The sequence below is a fragment of the Mycotypha africana genome (assembly GCF_025528875.1).
Source record: "Mycotypha africana strain NRRL 2978 chromosome Unknown BDF20scaffold_6, whole genome shotgun sequence".
NCBI classification, from domain to species: domain Eukaryota; kingdom Fungi; phylum Mucoromycota; class Mucoromycetes; order Mucorales; family Mycotyphaceae; genus Mycotypha; species Mycotypha africana.
In genome coordinates this window covers 1,337,363-1,354,379 of record NW_026515730.1, presented here as the reverse complement: position 1 = coordinate 1,354,379, position 17,017 = coordinate 1,337,363, and the positions used below count along the sequence as shown (strand labels likewise).

Here is a 17,017-nt window from a genome sequence, read left to right as displayed (position 1 = left end):
GCATCCTGTTCAATAGCAGCACTGCCGCCTTGAGTATCTGATAAGCGATCATCATCAAGTATAAATGACTCCACTGGTATATTTTTAAAGTTGATTTCACCATCTACTTTTGAAATAGCAGGGTCATAATATTGTAAAGAAGCAAACCAAACTTCCCATTCTCCCATTCGTCCGGTGGTCTTTTTATGTTGCTTATTAGACTCTTTTTGTGTACGTCGAACGCCCGCTAGTATCTTATCACAAAATACAACGCCCCTCCCGCCTGTTTGTTGTATTTTCCCAAGAAAAGATGGTTTCAGCACGATATTGACGTCTCCGGCTAGTTGTTCGATATCCAGTAGTTCCATAGTATTGCTTTCATCAGTCATTCCATTTATTGCGGAGGTTTCATTATTGCGTTTCCGAGCTGTCGTTACTGGCGAGTGATTACGTTCATTGTCATCAAGACAGCTATCTGTTTGATGTTGTTGCGCTGCTGTCTTTCTTCTATTACTCCTACTTTTCCTACCATCATGAGTTACTCCTGTTGCTGGTATAGCTGCTACTGCTTTATTAGCCACATCATCTCCTCCACTGCTGCTGACAGAAAACCTCCTCCTTCCAATTCTTCTTGTACTTCGGTTACCGCTATTTGATTTATATTGCTTACGATGGTAATCCTTTGTACATAGAGTACAAGAACCTTCATGTCCGCTAGAATCAGCACGCTCTAAACGCCAAGCGTGCACTTTGTTATCAGCACCACTAGAGGCAATCAAGAATCCATTGCCGAAACAAGTATCACATCCGCGACAAAGCCCTGGCCCATTCTCTACTTCACAATATCGAGTGACTGTCACTTGCAGAACAGCACCGCGATGGTCTGCTGCTGAAGTAAAGCGTCGTTGGGAGCGTGTCGTACCCAAGGCTCCTGAAGATGGTGTTGACGTAGCAGATGAAGTTGTGTCACCTGAAGAGACATAACTGCTATCAAACTCTTCAACTTCTTCTTCTGATGAGGCTGAAAAGCTGCTTGTGGCTGCTTGCGAGGAAGTTTGACGAATGGGTAATTTAGCAAATTTACGAATAGGCCCGCCGATGGTACTTTGATCAGCGTTCCTACTAGAAAGGACTGTTGATGCATCTGCTGAGGTTTGCCTACCACTCAGTTTACGTTGGACAGCCCTTCCAGAGGATAATGTACATACATATTCACCGGTTTCGAAATTCCAAACTTTCACTGTACCATCACTACAACCAGTCACCAAAATACCCATTCCACCTACAGGCGTTTCGGTAGCAATACATGTGATTGGAAAATCAAGTTTCACTGTATAAAGCACAGACCAACGGGTTACTTTTTGTTGGCTCAACTCTTCCATGTCATCAACTGCTACGATGGTATTTTTGATAGATGTCGCTGATGTGGCATTGCTGCCACTATTTAGATAGCGCTCCCAGCAATGGATAGTGCCATCTCTGGATGCAGTGAAAATCCAGGTCATGCCAAACTTTCTTTGAAGTGCTTTTGATTCAACAACGTGAAGTTGAGTGATATCCTTCAAATGCTGGGTTTTCATAGTGTGAATACATTCACCTGTGAGTATATCCCACTCACGTAAAGTACCACTCTTATGTACTGATAAGAGAAAATTTTGAGATATCTCGATATCCGAGCATCGAGCAGCAGCTTCGGCAATAGATGGATGGCAGAACTCGGGTATGGTACCAACGAACTGTATGAATAAGATATGATCGACCTTTGTTTTCTTCCGCCTTACGGAATTTATGCTCGATTGTGTAGTGTGTGAGTTGCTACTGTTAGCAGAGGAAGAAGAGTGGTTTTTACTTTCCAACAGAGGAGAAGACAGTTTTTGAGAAGAACTACGAAAGCTAAAACCGGCTTTTCGAGTGGACATTGAGTTGGATGAGAAATGATTACCACCTACATCAGTAATGGCTTGTTCCTGCTGTACTTCAACAGGTCGTGAATGTGGATGAGCGTCTAACTCGCGTACGAGTAGACCGGTACCAATATCCCAAACTCGAATTACTCCATCATCAAAGGAAGCAGCTATCCACTTATTCCCTTGGTCAGTTTTGACGCAGCGAGGTTTTGAAAGGTTGCTTTTGGATAAAGTGATGACATCTGAAAACTTTGTTGCTGATGAGCTCTTTTTGTTCTTTTGCTGTGTTAGCAAATGTTGACGCGTTGTAATTTTAGATGATGCTGCTGTTCTGTTGGTGTTATTCATACGAACATTATAAAAATGCGGGTTTAAGGTAGCTCGTAACAGTCCACCTGCTTCTATTTGTAACTTATCCAGTCGAGCCATCCAGGCTGCTTGTTTAGTATTCCATAAAACCATTCTGCCATCTTGACCTACGGATACTAGACTGTGCTTTGCATTGGAATCCATACCTTGGATATCGGTCGTATGCTGGTTGAATAATGTATGTACTTGTACTCGCTTCACATTTGTTCTATATTGCTGCTGATTGAATATATTTTGCATTGTAATAGCGCCTCTGTGATGAATACCATCTGCGTCGTATTCTTTATTGCTCTCTCCCTTTCCAGAATAAGGCTTCTTTTTTGTGAGATGCAACATGTGGTTGTACATTCGCTTCAAATAGGGCGATGGAAACCAGCGTAAGACAGCTAGAAACAACCTAATCAAGAGAGGTACCAACCATCTTTTCCGCCATTTTGGTGTCATCCAGCTGACAACACCTGCCATCGCCAAACATAGAAAGAGCATTGGAAAGTTGATACTAATAACAAACTCAAATACATGCTGTAAAGTTGACAAGATAAACAGTCGGAAGAGTGAATGATGATTCTTCGCAGATGTGTATTTTTTGAACCCTGCTGAAGTAAGTTGATAAACATGTTGCAAGTGCTCGAAATGCCATTGAACTTCGGTTATGTCATTACCGTAAATAAATAGGTGTGTTGGTTCGATTTGGAGCCAGGTGATGTCTTTCTGAGGATTTATGATAGACCAAAATTGATCTGAAAGTTGCTTCACTTTAAGTTGTTCGTGAATGAGATCATTTTTTTTTGTTAGTGATAAGTCATGCTGTTGGTATGTTTTTGGTCCAAGGACTGTCAGAGTAAGGATGATCAAGCAAATCTAAATAATGATAAACCGTAAAATGAGTATCAATCACCATACTCGAAATTTAAAAGCAACAGTTACCATAAATGCATTAAAAACGCGATGGGTTTTGAACTCTTTGCATTCAGCACAAGACTTTGCATCTTCTTTGTTTACAGTTTCTTGAATCGGGCAGAAGTCAGCTGGAAGTTGCTGTTGTTTTTTTGACCGAATTCCTGCAAGCTCATGCAATCTTTTCGACACTTGGCGATCATCCAGGTCAGCCAGCTTTTAGAAATTTGTAATGTTCTTTGTAAGTATGGAACTTGTCATGATTATTACACTTTGCGATAAGACTTACCTCTACTCGCCTTATATCAATCGCTAATATAGCAATGACAAAAGTCATCTGTAGGATATAATCGACTACCAAAGCAAGCTTCGCGAAAGTGCACAATTCTCTGATTAACATCGAATCCATGTAAGTGCCAAGCGTTAAGATAAATAGTTCGGCAATTAAAGTTATTGTCATAGGCATGCCAACGCTTTGCAAACCTATGGAGGTAACGGTTAGCATAACAAATTTGGGACTCCTTTCAAGCAATGGCTTTGAAAGCTGCTTATTATGTTTGTTCTGAGCTTTACCTCTACTGATTTTCTCTACAACAATCATATCACAGCCAGCATCCAAAACGGCGTTTGTAAGCAGAATTATGTTTTCCAAACACGCGATATTCACAATCAAAAGTAACAGATACCATGGAACTGTTTGAAATGTTGACGTGCTGAACTGGGTAAAAATTCCAAGAGTGGTGGTAAAGCAAGCGATAGACAAGAATACAGCTGCTAAAGCAAATGTATAGCCTGATTTCACTAAATTCGACTTTCCGAACTCTAAGGAAACGAGGTAGAACATGATCGAATAAGCTACAATGGAGAGTTGTACCTTATACGATATATCATAAGAAAATAGATTAAACTGAAACCGTTTTTTTTTTAAAAAAAAAAAAAGAAAATGTTTCAGTTTTGACATTTTCTATTCAGTGATATCTTTCTTAAGTTTTTTACTTCACCTTATATTCTATCATTTGGGGGATAGCATTTGCTGGACCAGCATAGAGCATTTCATCTTCAATATCATCAGTTACAGCTTGTTGTAAAGTCGTCTGCTCGTAAGACGTTTGTAGGTCCACTATGTTATGTTTAGTTTTTGCTTCTTTCAAAAGTCTATTCCAAATTGAAAGGCTGTCACCATATTGAGTAGTGTGATTTAAAACAAACGTCAAGACAATGGCATCTGCATCAATGAAATTGCCTTGAGAGTCGAACTGTGGATTAGCGTAAGTTACAAATGGAGTGGTAGGAAAGTCTTTACGAACATTTGCGAAACTTTCTCTGTGTGTTAACTTTCTCCATTGCTCCTCATTCTCGAAATCATAAAAAGCTGGCGATTGAATCAAACAACGACCATTGTATTTAAAACATATTGTTGCTAAAGAGATAGGCTGTGTAGAATATATACCGTTGAAATTGATTATAGTGGTTGTCAGGCTCTCCAAAATTCTTTTTGCTTGCTGAATCAATTTATAGTCAATGCGCCTGTTATTGGAGTAGGATAATTGAATCTGTTGTGCTAAGTAGTAATTTTTTGGTGCTTGTCTGCTAGTTGTGAAATTGTGAAATTGCACATGAGCAGATGCGTGCCACGATTGTGTGCTTAACAGTGATCGTACTGTTTGAACGTCCGAATTATCTATTGATACTGCTGCTTTTGTGTTAGTCGTAGTCGTAGAATGTAGCTGATGATGCTGTAGTTGATTTGGTATAACTATGCTACCAGTGTATGTTCGAATGACTGGTAATGAAAAATAAGTTATAAAGAGTAATGATGTTATCAATAACAAGTAGGCTCTTGCGGCCACTGCTTTTCCATAATTGTAATACTGATTTGATAATTTATTAACTATCGTTTTAATTGCCCTTAATGGCATTTTGTGATGAGGCAAGGGCTGAAATGAAAGGAGAGCAAAGAAAAAAAAATAAAAAAAAAAATGATGCTTTTCTCTGTTGATTTGATAAATGAAAGGAGAGTATTATAGGTGAAGAAAGATGAATAGCTGAGGAAGAAAACAAAAAAGGAAGAGCCTCTTTCAATCGTTACTTCTTTTGTTAACCTATTCGGACTTCAGCTTCAGCCAATTGATCCTTGCTTATATCCATTCTTAGTGCTACTTTCAAATTACCTTTGGTTTATGACAATATGTACCTGGGTTTTATTTTCTATTTTTTTTGCCCCTTTCTGTACCCCACTTTTTGCTTTTAAATCATCTTTACAGTTTCAGCCTCCGAAACCATCCTTTTGGGACCAATGGGAGCGCTTTCCACTGTCACAAATCAGTGTACACGTTCATGATTCTGGTAATTTTCAGTAGCTCAATTAGCACTTTGTCAAACTGCCCTACAATAATATAGCAATGATGTCTCGTCATAAAAAAAGAGGTATAACCTTGTATATATTTTGAACACTGAGTGATATGTACGAATTCTGTGGAGTACTGCAGAGAGCTGCTAGCTGCTTTTTGTATTACCATCCGAATTCTGAGTTATACGATCCGAACAGATGTTGTTCCGGACCATAAAATCATGTGAAAACACGTAAAATGAAAATATATAGCTGTTTCAGTATCGTGGTATAAAAAAAGCCGGTGTAGTATAGACAAATGGGTAGGTTTTATTTAACGTGATATGTTTCCGGATCCCGGCAGGGGAGATTAAAGGATACCACTGGAGCATACTTAGATAGAAATAAGAAAAAGATTATATGGAGTAAAAACTTAAGACTATATAAGAGGTAGAGAAGTATGCATAAAAAAGACAAACCGCATGAAGCAGTTGGTTAAAAAAAAGGTTAATAGTCGCGTTAGGTAAAATGCATGATCAGATCAGAGTTTCCGTTGTAGAATAGAGGTACAAGTGTAGCAGAATTCAAAGTCAGTGTCGGGGTTGATTGTTTGGTTCTTGTCGGGTGGGACTTTTTTTTTTTTTTTCTATTTTTTTGTTGTTTTTTGTCTTTTGTTGTTACTATTGTGTTATTGAGGGCATATGGAAATTATGGTGTATTAGAATCGGCAATAGTGATATACCATTTCAGCAGCGGGATACCAGTGGTATTTAGGGCAGCTCCAGTGAAGGTTTCAGTAGGATGGCAGATTTGGTCAATCTCCAACATAATCTCGCAAAGAATCGGCCAGTGAGTGACAAGAAATTGTTGTTTGGGTGTGAGCGGTCGAATATGTTGAGAAGGCGCAGTTGCTGGTTTTTTCGTTGGTAGATATTCATTTAGGAAATAATCGAGTGGGTTAGGTGTTGCCGTAGGAGAGATTTGTAGGCGGTTAGCAACGTCCAGGCAATTGATTAAATGTTGACGGGAGGCATGAGCTGCTTGACATCGATTGCAACTTATGGGGCGAGCAGGTAGCCAACCCATGCGCCATCGGAGAAGTCGACTACGGTCAAACGTAGTCATTGGCAGATAGAGAATCGGATCGATACCAATATCATATCGGCATGCCGATAACAGGACAGGTGGAGGAGGGGGAGTGCGGCTGAGTATATCCTCATGGGCAGATTGTCGGTATTGACGGTAATGTTGGTCTTGTTGCGATGATTTATTGTAGATCTCTAAGCGGCGTTGTGTATCAGTAGGGAGACTGTTCCAGAGTATACTATATTTGAGGAGTCGTGGCCAGCGGTAGTTAGCTGAGGTACAGTTAGATAGAATGGTTTTCAATAAAGTTTCGTCCGGTAGATGGTACACCCGGCAGATCATTTTGAAAATTAGCCGTTGGACTCTGTTTTGCATGGATGGGGTGTTAGTCATATGTTTAAAGACGGCTGTGGAACTTTTCGAGTGACCACCAAAGACGATACGAAGACAGTGATCTTGAGCTTTCTCAAGCTGGAGTATTTGCTGTTTGAGAAAGATGGATATTGCTAGGCCATATTCCATGACAGGGCGCACGAGCATTGTATATAGGCGGGTTGCTGTAAGGCGGCTAAAGGAGGAAGAGCGGAGGCCTAGAGGCTGTAGGACAGTACGCATGACATGGAGAGCTTTTTGAATATTGCGTTGGAGAAGGAGGGCAGGATCTAGTTTGCCTCGGTGGTTAAAGGGGACGCCAAGGTATACGAAAGATTCTGCAGAAGGTATAGCTGTATCGTATAAGATCAAAGGTGGGTTCCCTAGGGAAGTGGGGGAATTGACAATGATGCACTTTGCAGGGTTCCAGCGGTATCCCAGTTGATGAGAATGAGTTTCAGCTTTTTTCAGTAGTCTGGGCATAAGGTCAGGAGAGGCAATGAGGACAACATCATCGGCATAGAGTAGGCTGTTGATCCAGGTACCATTGAAACGGCGTTGGATTGGATGGTCAAATGCTCTGTTGGGTGGGATACGAGCTGTTCTCAAAAAGGCTGGAAGACTATTTATGTATATCGAATATAGAAAGGGGGAGAGGATAGAACCTTGAAGTACCCCGGTGACCGGATGAAAGCTAGGAGAGGTCGTATTTTGCACTAACACTTCAATATGAACTTCATCAAAGAGGCTTTGGAGTAGGGCTAAGAGTGGGGCAGAGATGTGCAATTCGAGAGCTCGCCAAATAATCGCTCGATCGACAGTGTCATACGCAGATTTAATGTCCAAGAAGGCGAGGACGGGTCGCTCACCATAGTGGTCTTTTGCATGTTGTTCACAAAGCTCATGGAGACAAAGAGCTTGGTCTAGTGCGCTTCGGTTGGCGCGAAAACCACCTTGTACGATATCGAGAGGGGGAGCAGTTGAGGTCAACAACTCTTGGATACATAACTCGAGTAATTTGCGGAAAACCGAGGTGAGGCTAATCGGTCGAAAATTGCCAGGCTCAAGAGGATCGCCTTTCTTATATATGGGGATTACTTGAGCAATAGTCCAGTCAGACGGTGCACAGGCCCATTTCCAACATAATCGAAACAATAGCGTAATAACGGGTGTCAGTGCTTTTTCAATAGGAAGTAGAATTTCCGTGCGGATGTGATCTACTCCAGGGGCTTTGTTGCGAGACAATTTTTTCCTTATCATGGTGGAGATTAGCTTTTCCTGGAAAGGGCAGTCATGTTGTGGTTCTTCAGCAAAAGTAAAAGGATGGGGTCCAGTTGGCTTGGGAGGAATTGGTTGGCGGTCAGCTGGAAGATGGTCACCAGCAAAAATATTCCTAAGGTGTCGGGACATGGATATAGCCGCTTGATCAGGGCCATCAGGATGGTTAAATCGGGGTGTGGTGCTGCGGCTTCTTCGTATGCCGTTGATAGTCTTTACCGTCTCGAGAAAATTACTTGTAGAGAGTTTGTTGCAAAAAGCAGTCCAAGTGCGCCTTTGTCGTTTTTTACATTCGATTTTGAAAGTGGTATCTAGCTCTATATATCGGTCGTAGAGTCGCACTTTTGAAAAACAATCAGATGCGGTTCGCCAACGAGTACGGGCGTGTTCACGCTGATCTGCTAGTCGATAGAGCTCAGGTGTCCAAAACCATGACTTGCGGGCTATAGTATGAGGACGACGGCCAATGGAGTCATCTAGGCAAGAGTAGATAATATTGTTGAGGTCGGTTGTAAGTTCATTAATGGTAGCTTGAGGTGAGGGAAGGTCATCAAGGGTAAGGATTCTTTGGAGTTGAAGCTTAAGTGGGGCTATACGATTTTCAAAAAGAGAAGTGTATGTACAACGAGGTTTGGTTAAATTACCAAGTTTCCATAATCGACGTGGATGGTTGCGTTTAGGAGGTGGTGAGCGTGGATTATGGAAAGTAAAGGAGATAGGGTGATGGTCAGAGCCGGCGCTAATATTCGTATGAACAGTAAGCTCGGGCTTTTGGATATTGTCGGTAGAGATCAGAAGGTCAATGATACTCTGAAAAATGTTGCCATTAGAGGTGTTACGTCGGCAGCAGTAGTACGTAGGTAGGCCATATGTAAGTTCGGCATTCCAGCAGCGTAGGCCAGTTGCTTGGATCCATTGGACAAGGGCATAACCTCGCTGAGTGGATTTTGAATCGCCTAATAGTTGTGCGTGTCGAGCATTGAAGTCGCCACAGAAGATTGTGTTGGTGTGATTGCGACGAGGATTAATAGGTAAGGAGCGTAGTATTTCAATTGCGTCGTCGTCGGGCATAGATGGCGGGAGGTAGAGACAGTGAATCAAAAAGGTTGAGATTTGGCATGAAAGAACATAAGGGGATGATGATGGTAAATGGGTGATCGGATATGAACAATTGGGATTAACAAGTAATGTAATGCCTTGCTGGCCCCTAAATCCGTCACCCTGGACGGGAACGCCATAGGTGTGGTATTGTTGCCAGGAGGTTGGATACCTATATGGGGGAAGTAGCCAAGTTTCAGTTAGGAATATAAGGGTGGAGTGCATAAGTGGATCTGTTATTAATGATATTGTATGTTTGGCAATGCCATTAGCATTCCAGCATGATATAGTCACCGATGGACTACTCATTATTGGTGTAAGGCAGGTTCACCGGCACCTGAAGGAAGAATCGCAGCGGGAGTGGATATGTTAGCATTGTCGTGAGGTGTCATTTCAACATCATCTGTGGTAGGGGAAGAAGAGCTGGTAGTGTGAGAGATATCAATTTGTTGTGTTCGGGGTAGGGCTATGGAATCTTTGTCAAAGAAGGGAGTTCCGGCTACAAGCTGTTTGATATGATCGTCTGTAATCCAAGAGTTGGCTAAAAAGGTTTTAGCTACTGCAAAGCTTACGGGTTTGCGAATGAAATCAAGAGCGTGGAGACAGCGGTTAAGATGGTACTCGCGGGCCTTGGCGGTTTTTTCGGTGTCAGAGAGGGAGCAAGGTTCAGGGAGATGGAGAACATTCGCGGAGAGGGGATCAAAGTCATCAATGGTGATAAGCCGAGCCTTACGGAATCGGTTACGAATAGTAGGTGCATAATCATTGTGGACGAGTAAGCCAACGATCTTTTTGGCAGGAAACTGTATATCGAGAATGCGGGAGGTATCGATATTCAGCTTTGAGAGTTTGGAACGTACGACCGAGAGAGGCTCTCTAACGCGGCTGGGGAGATAGATGTATTGAAAGCCTTGATTGGCTGATTCGGCTTGGAAAGAGCGAGCTGCAGCCCTACGTGCAGCTGGGTTCGGCTTTTTCATACTGGATTTTTTAGCAGTGGTGGATGCCTTGAGGCCGCGATGAGCTGCTGCCTGATACGGTGTCATTTTGGTAGTAGTAGTAGTGCTAGGGGTAGCGGCGGGGACGGTGGCATATTTGGATGCTTGAGATCCTTGGGTTGTTCGAAAAGAGGCGTCAGATGAGGGGATATCGGAAGGGATTTGGGTGTGACAGGGTAACTTAAAGGAAAAGTCATTTGGTTCTCTAGTAGGAATATCGAGTAGCATGTTATTATTTGCATCATCGTCTACTACAAGAGAGGGTGTGGGGCGTTTTTCGCGTTGGAGGAAATGAATTCGTTTTTTCAGCTGCTCATTTTCACTTTTGAGCTTAGTATTCTCAGCAAGGAGAGCTTCCAGTTGATTGAGCCTGTTGTTTTGGGCTTGAACCAGTTGGAAGAGGTCAACGATGTATGCAGGAGCATCGGCTGGCAGGGTTGTTGGTGGGGATGACGTTCCAATAGGGTGGGTCTTACCAAAAAGATTAGGGTTGCCTAAATCAGGATGGTGTTCCACGATGGCAGGCTGTGTATCACCTAAATAGGGTGTGGATTTTGGTTTCTTTGTGGGGTTCTTATTCATTTTTCCCATGGGCATACGAGATTCTTCGTTGTCTTCTGAAGACAGGGTAGGGTAAACTTCCGATAAGCGTCGCTTAGAAAATTTAGCGGAAGGTAGTGAATCGGTTATAAAAGTATTGGAACGCTTCTGAGTACGCTGTGCTGACTGGAGGGTGTTGGTGGTGGGAGATGTTGGTTCGGTGTTTTCCTTGGCGGATGCTTGATGGTTGGCGATCGCAAAATCGTTTGCACTTTTGTCGACAATGGAGGACGAAATTGGTATCAAACTACTTGTTGATGGTTGCGGAACTGATAGTTCTGTCTTGGCTCCTTGGCTATCGACTTTTGCTTGGGTTTGGGTGGTAATGGTAGATTGACTTGCTATTAAAGTTGTGGTCACGTGTTCTAGGGTACCTATATCGTCCAAAAAAAGTGATGGAAAAGCGGAAGAAAAGGTGCCGGTGTAGTATAGTGGCAGTACATCACGTTGTGGCCGTGTCGACGCAGGTTCGATTCCTGCCACCGGCAAATTTTTTGCTTCCTCCTCGTATGTAGTGCGTGTATCATCATTTTTGTATCATTACAAAGAAAAATATAAAAAAAAGAAACCAACATTGATTTCCACACTGCTACTGTAAATCAATATAGTTTAAAGGATTATAGTGGATTAAGTGAAGTAGCGAGACTATAAAAAGATATTGATTGCCTTTATTTTGAGTTACCATTTAGGGTTTTTTTTTTAATATATCTTTTGGAACGAAAGACCTGTTTAAAAAAATTGCATATTGGAGACCTTATGAGCGGTATGAGGAGTATAGGGAAATACACGTAATATAGATTAGGTGAATTATTGCGTATAATTAGCCTAAGTAATTATTAAAGACATCACAATTGCCCCACATTTGATCTGAGGGCTTGTGAGCTACACCACTGCTAGCTCGCTTTAACAACGTTGTCAAGAATTAAATTAGCATTGCAAGGTAAGATAAGTGAGGTGAAGTATATAATTATTCAATGGTTGATTCTTGTTCAGTCTACTATACTGAGCAGTACAGTATTATATGATTAAAAGCAACGCGTGGATACTGTATAAGACAAAAGAGCTGTGAAGAAAGATAGCAATACAAGAAAACTATAAGTGATGAGTGTATAAACATTTGTCAATGAATACTCTGTTTACGAGAGTCAATAAAATAGTACCCAATTCTCCTACAATGTTTACGAGATGAAAGATTTTCCGATAGATAGGAAAAAAAACCAAAAAAAAAAACCAAGTATGTAGTAGGTTGATATATGTTCTAATGCTAAATATCTCTCTTGAGTGTTGTTTAACCAATGATGATGACTCGTTTAAAACCTGACCATCATATCAAGAATTATACACATTATGGCGATACGCAACGTTTCACTAGCACAATTTTATCTGTTTCAATCCATGCTTAACAACTTGAGTTGCGAATCAATTTTACGAAGAAAAAGGGTTTCGATTGCTCAACGGACGTGAGACTTACTGCTGGATGAATTAGAAGATGCCATGGTCTAGGGTTTCTACGGATGCTTCTACATGTGCACAAGAAGGTTACAGCGTCAAAACCTTATCAGAACGCTCTTACCCATTCTTTCTTATTCTCTCTCTCTCTCTATAACAATTCAGGAGACTGCTAAAAATATCGTAGAACGTATCCACCAGCCTATAGGTAAAAGAAAGAGGGCAATGCAGTAAGGTATCAGCGGCTCTTATCCTGCAGTTTTGTTCGGGTATGTTGGATCGGCAGGATCAAAAAAAGTACAGTATCTTTTACAAGATGGGTGTACAGGCTTGTTTACAATAAAGATATGGATGGGTCTGACCTGCACTAGTAACCAAAGGAACGAACCAATAAACGCAAGCGAGAGGAGCACTGAACAAAAAGGAAAGCGAAAGTGCGTAAAGCCTACGCTATTCTTGATTGGTGGGGCATTGGTAATTACCGTCAAGTTGAGGATTGAGCTACAATAGGATAGGAAGTGAATGGGTACAGACTGACTTTCTGAACGATCCTGTAGCGTATATTGCACGTGAGGTAGCCTGCTATTTAAGTATAGTATCATTTAAAGTTTACCTCCGTTTTGTCACCTAATGTTCAGCAGTAATATCCTCCTATGACAATGAACAACTATCGGCATGACAATCGACGCACCATTCCCATGAGTGTTCACAGACACAAAGAATGACAACCTATAATGCATTTGAATGCTTGAGTAAACATTTTTTGCTCAAGGGATTTATTGTAATGAGGGAAGAACATGTGTGGGCATTCCAAATGACTATTTCACAGCTATCGAAAGTATACCTAGCCAAGTATTCTTTAGTGGAGGTGCACAAGCCAGCCTTCAAAATGTTGTTTTTGTGGAGGTAACGAAAGCTAAAGCTTTAGAGTACAAATAACCGAATAGGATTAGATGTATGCGGATGCGCTTGTGTTTGTGCTTGTGCAACAGATGAACATGAAAGGATAACCATAATACTGTCCCAAAAGGGAAAATCTTACCATTTATCTTTTCCATTACGTACGAAGAAATACTCCGGCTTGCACACATTTTACCTTTGCGAAAAAAAAGGAGTTGCTTACATTTAGTTAGTTTAGCAATGTTAACTGAAAGGTGTAAAAAGCATAAAGATAAAGTAACAATCAATCATTCAGTGATCTCATATGCTTTGATGATTTATGTATAAAGAACAGTATAATAACATAGATCCATTTTCTGGCAATTTTATTGCTACTGCAAATAGAACTTAAAAAACAATATGAGAAATTACGTGTGCATATAATGTGTGGTTAAAAAAAAAAAAGAAAAAAAAGGGAAAGAGTATGTTTAATGGGTAAAGGAAATAGTAGTTAGTAAGAAAGTAATGTTAATAGTAGTGGTATTAATAACGGGATTAGAGTCAATAGTAAAAATCAAATAGCGGGTCTGTTTTTTTGTTAAAGCTAAAAAGTTAAGAAAATTTACAGATGAATAGGAAAAAAGAAAAGGAAAACATAGAAGCGAAAGGTTTGCTTTCTTTTTTTTTTGATTTTTTTTTTTTTTGTTACATAAAATCATGAAAAGTCATTGTACCTGGTTCCAAGTTAGCATTGTCGGATGCTCCCATTACCGTGGTTTGATTATCAGTAGCAGTAGTGTTTGTAACCATGCCACCAGTATAGGATGATAGCATAGCATCCTGGTTATTACTGATATTGTTATATGCTGAAGTAGAGGACGACGGAGACGTGGTAGTAGAGGGTGAGACGTTATTGTATTTGGCTGTTAAATAGTTGGGATTTGGCGTGACCCATTGTTGCTCATTCAAGCCTTGCTGAGACGAAACAATAGGCTGGTCTTGTTCGGATTTTATCAGTGTATTATTGTTCGTATTATTGACAGAAAAGTAAAACGCATGATTTGTAGCATCGTTACTGAGGTTACTTTTAACGTGCTGTATTGGCTGATGATATAGAGGGACTTGATTGGCTGTTGTTATTGTAGGTGAAGGCTGATGAAAGGGATGTCCATTGATTGTTGTTGTTGTTGTTGTTGTTGGTGTTGCTGCTGGGGTTGCAGTAGTACCATCAGTCACCATTGGGTTTGTGTTTATGTAACCCAAAGAGGGTGGTCTCACAGAAATAGAGGGTTTTGATGATGATGATGATGATGCTGCTGCTGCTGCTGCTGCTGTCACTGTGATACCTAAAGCACTTTCTAATTGTTGAATACGTATTTGCTGTTTATCAATTTGCACTTGAGCAGTGTTGAGCTGCTCTTCAAAAAAACCATGCATTCTATCGTACTGTTTTTTCATATGAAATAATTGCATTCGTAGATCAGGTTGATGATACTGGCGGTGTTGTTGGTGCCCTAAGGGATGCAGTTGTTGTTGTTGTTGTTGTTGTTGTTGCTGTAAAATGAATGGCTGTCCCTGCGTTATAGCAGTAGATGTGGAAGAATCGGCTTTATTATCTGATAGAGGCTGATCCTCGTTCAGTACACCATGAACTGGCTGTTGAATGGTAGGTGTCAAAGGGCCGTAAGTGGTCAGGAAATTGCTCATAGAAACTTGATTCGTCATGAGTCCAGATGTATCTGTAAGTGGTTCTGTAGTGTAATGCAGTGAATGGAGATGTTGTTCTTGAATGGGTGGAGCAGTAGCAGGAGTAATAGGTAGCGCACACGGTGCTGTTGTATTTGTAGTAGTAGTGGTAGTAGTAGTAATAGTGTTGTATGCAGTATTCGTTGTGGTCGTGGTATTTTCGCTGGCGGTAAAGTCCATAGCTCGAACAGAAAAATTAACGGACGAGGCCGAAGAAGAAGAACGTCGAGGTTGATCATGACCGGTACCTTCCATGATAAAACTATTATCATGTATCATACCGGCATTGGTTAGCAGTGTATTATTGTTGTTGTTATAGTCGTCTTCTGCTTCTGAATCATCACCGGAGCCTATATTGAGGATCGTTTCAGGATCTTCGTCCACGGAAGAAGTCATTGCCTTGACTCTTTTCTTTCTAGAATAACGAGTAGCCTTTCGTCGTATCAAGTGAAATAAATCGCGTCTTCCAGGTCTAAAGCATGGATGAAACCAACGACAAGATTCTTTATCTTTTGTATCCTTGGATTTTCTTGCATCTGTATCTCTTTGAAAACCATAAATCTGTTTTACAGAATTTTTTTTTTTAATTATTATTATTAATATTATTGAAATTGGGATGAGTACACATTTAATTGTAGTCTGAAAACAAAGGGTTTCAATTCGGCTTGATTATATTAACTTACATTAAGCTGACGTACAAATGAAGGAAACTTGCAATGTTTGAAGAGTCGCGGTAAGACAAATTCCGTAAACTCTAGACATAGGGAACAATTGTCTTGCTGTTAGATGGATTGTATGTCACTATGACTGTTTCATGCAGTAAGTTTTTTTTCTTTTTTTTCTACCTGGTATATTGTCAATGATGAACATGTCTTTTCCATCATGTTTACACCACCGAGCATACTTCTGATTAGCATCATTCGACTGTAAACATCTATATAGACAAGAAATAAATATGAAATATGATTAGAATAAATTCAGGGGGGCGGGTTTTTAGTTATTTATGTATAAGGAGAAAAAGATACGAGACAAGAATAGGCACATAAATAACAGTAAATAGCATACTATATATATATGAGTTTTTATTTTATACTTACTGATATAACTTTGACACAAAACCGGCGATACCACGTTCCGACCGTGCTGCATTTTGTATTCTTACTGATCCAGTACCTGTGCCTGCGATGGTTGATACGTTAGAAGTTACCGTTTTAGGATGATTGGCGTTGAAATAAAAAGAGGGTTGCTGATGCCATTCTGGGGTGAGCACCAAAGATGCAGTAGGGTTTAACGAGGGTGAGCGTAACATCAAGTCATCTTCATAAGTATTGCCAGTATGATTCGTGGTATCCAAATTGAATAAGTCGTTACTATTACTGTTTTCTAAAAACAGTTGATGAAGATGTGATGTTGTAGCTGTATTATAATCATGATGACTGTTGTTATCCATCATAGTAGTAGTAGTAGTAGTTGTAGTAGCGTCTTGTTGATGCAGACTGCTCTCCATTCACACTTTGTATCTTCTGTTTAAAGAAAGTGAACAATATAACTGATAGCTTGCTAACTAGATAGTTAGATTACAAGTATATATTTTTCTTTTTTAAAAAAAAGCAACGAAAATAAGGGTTCAATTTATGCCTTTTGTTGTATAATTTTGCAAAAAAAAAAAAAAAAAAAAAAAGACCCCTTTTTTTTTTTTTTTTTTTCCACAGTCTTTGTTAAAAGGAATAAATAATAATAACAACAATATTCCAAAGAAATATATGTTGATATGAAAAAAAAAGGCAAGAAAAAGGGAAAAAAGGAAAAAAAAAGGCGAAAAAATGAAGACTGGCCCCTTCCTTTCCTTTTTCTTAGCATTTTTTAAGCTTTCTGAATTTAAGTATAAGGATCCACCAGTTACATCTTTTCAGTCGTTGCGTATTTAGTGATCAATTTTCATAGGTGAAAAGCCTGATTCTGTAATATTATGGGTTTTTTTGCACTTGTTTGCTCCTTGCGTTACATCAACTCTAATCCCGTTGTTGTAT

The 17,017-nt window shown here is 40.3% G+C and overlaps 4 protein-coding genes and 1 non-coding gene across 5 annotated transcripts; 1 reads left to right on the top strand and 4 right to left on the bottom strand.

The window, feature by feature from the left end:
* Positions 1-1,160: 1,160 nt before the first annotated feature.
* BDF20DRAFT_958722 (uncharacterized protein) lies at positions 1,161-5,071 on the bottom strand (the record flags this gene model as incomplete). Its single annotated transcript, XM_053084928.1, has 9 exons — positions 1,161-1,336; positions 1,421-1,872; positions 1,990-2,153; positions 2,241-3,116; positions 3,183-3,368; positions 3,442-3,635; positions 3,726-4,059; positions 4,154-4,833; positions 4,918-5,071. Coding segments are annotated over 9 exons (3,216 nt in total), but the record flags the coding sequence as incomplete, so codon positions are not given.
* A 4,307-nt stretch (positions 5,072-9,378) lies between these two features.
* Positions 9,379-11,331, bottom strand: BDF20DRAFT_875159 (uncharacterized protein). Its single transcript, XM_053081302.1, has 2 exons — positions 9,588-11,331; positions 9,379-9,401 (listed from the first exon to the last, which is right to left on the bottom strand). The coding sequence occupies exon 1, from the start codon at positions 10,908-10,910 to the stop codon at positions 9,624-9,626; it is 1,287 nt and encodes a 428-aa protein (XP_052935773.1). The 5' UTR covers positions 10,911-11,331; the 3' UTR covers positions 9,379-9,401; positions 9,588-9,623.
* BDF20DRAFT_t103 lies at positions 11,331-11,401 on the top strand. Its single transcript has one exon. It is a non-coding gene; the product is annotated as a tRNA-His (tRNA).
* A 2,237-nt stretch (positions 11,402-13,638) lies between these two features.
* On the bottom strand, positions 13,639-14,496 carry BDF20DRAFT_875151 (uncharacterized protein). The gene is made up of 2 exons (XM_053081301.1): positions 13,976-14,496; positions 13,639-13,845 (listed from the first exon to the last, which is right to left on the bottom strand). Exons 1-2 carry the CDS (start codon positions 14,478-14,480, stop codon positions 13,730-13,732), a joined length of 621 nt encoding a protein of 206 aa, XP_052935772.1. The 5' UTR covers positions 14,481-14,496; the 3' UTR covers positions 13,639-13,729.
* A 1,026-nt stretch (positions 14,497-15,522) lies between these two features.
* BDF20DRAFT_571116 (uncharacterized protein) lies at positions 15,523-16,644 on the bottom strand. The gene is made up of 3 exons (XM_053075771.1): positions 16,085-16,644; positions 15,833-15,921; positions 15,523-15,741 (listed from the first exon to the last, which is right to left on the bottom strand). The coding sequence occupies exons 1-3, from the start codon at positions 16,492-16,494 to the stop codon at positions 15,662-15,664; spliced, it is 579 nt and encodes a 192-aa protein (XP_052935771.1). The 5' UTR covers positions 16,495-16,644; the 3' UTR covers positions 15,523-15,661.
* Between the last annotated feature and the right edge of the window lie 373 nt (positions 16,645-17,017).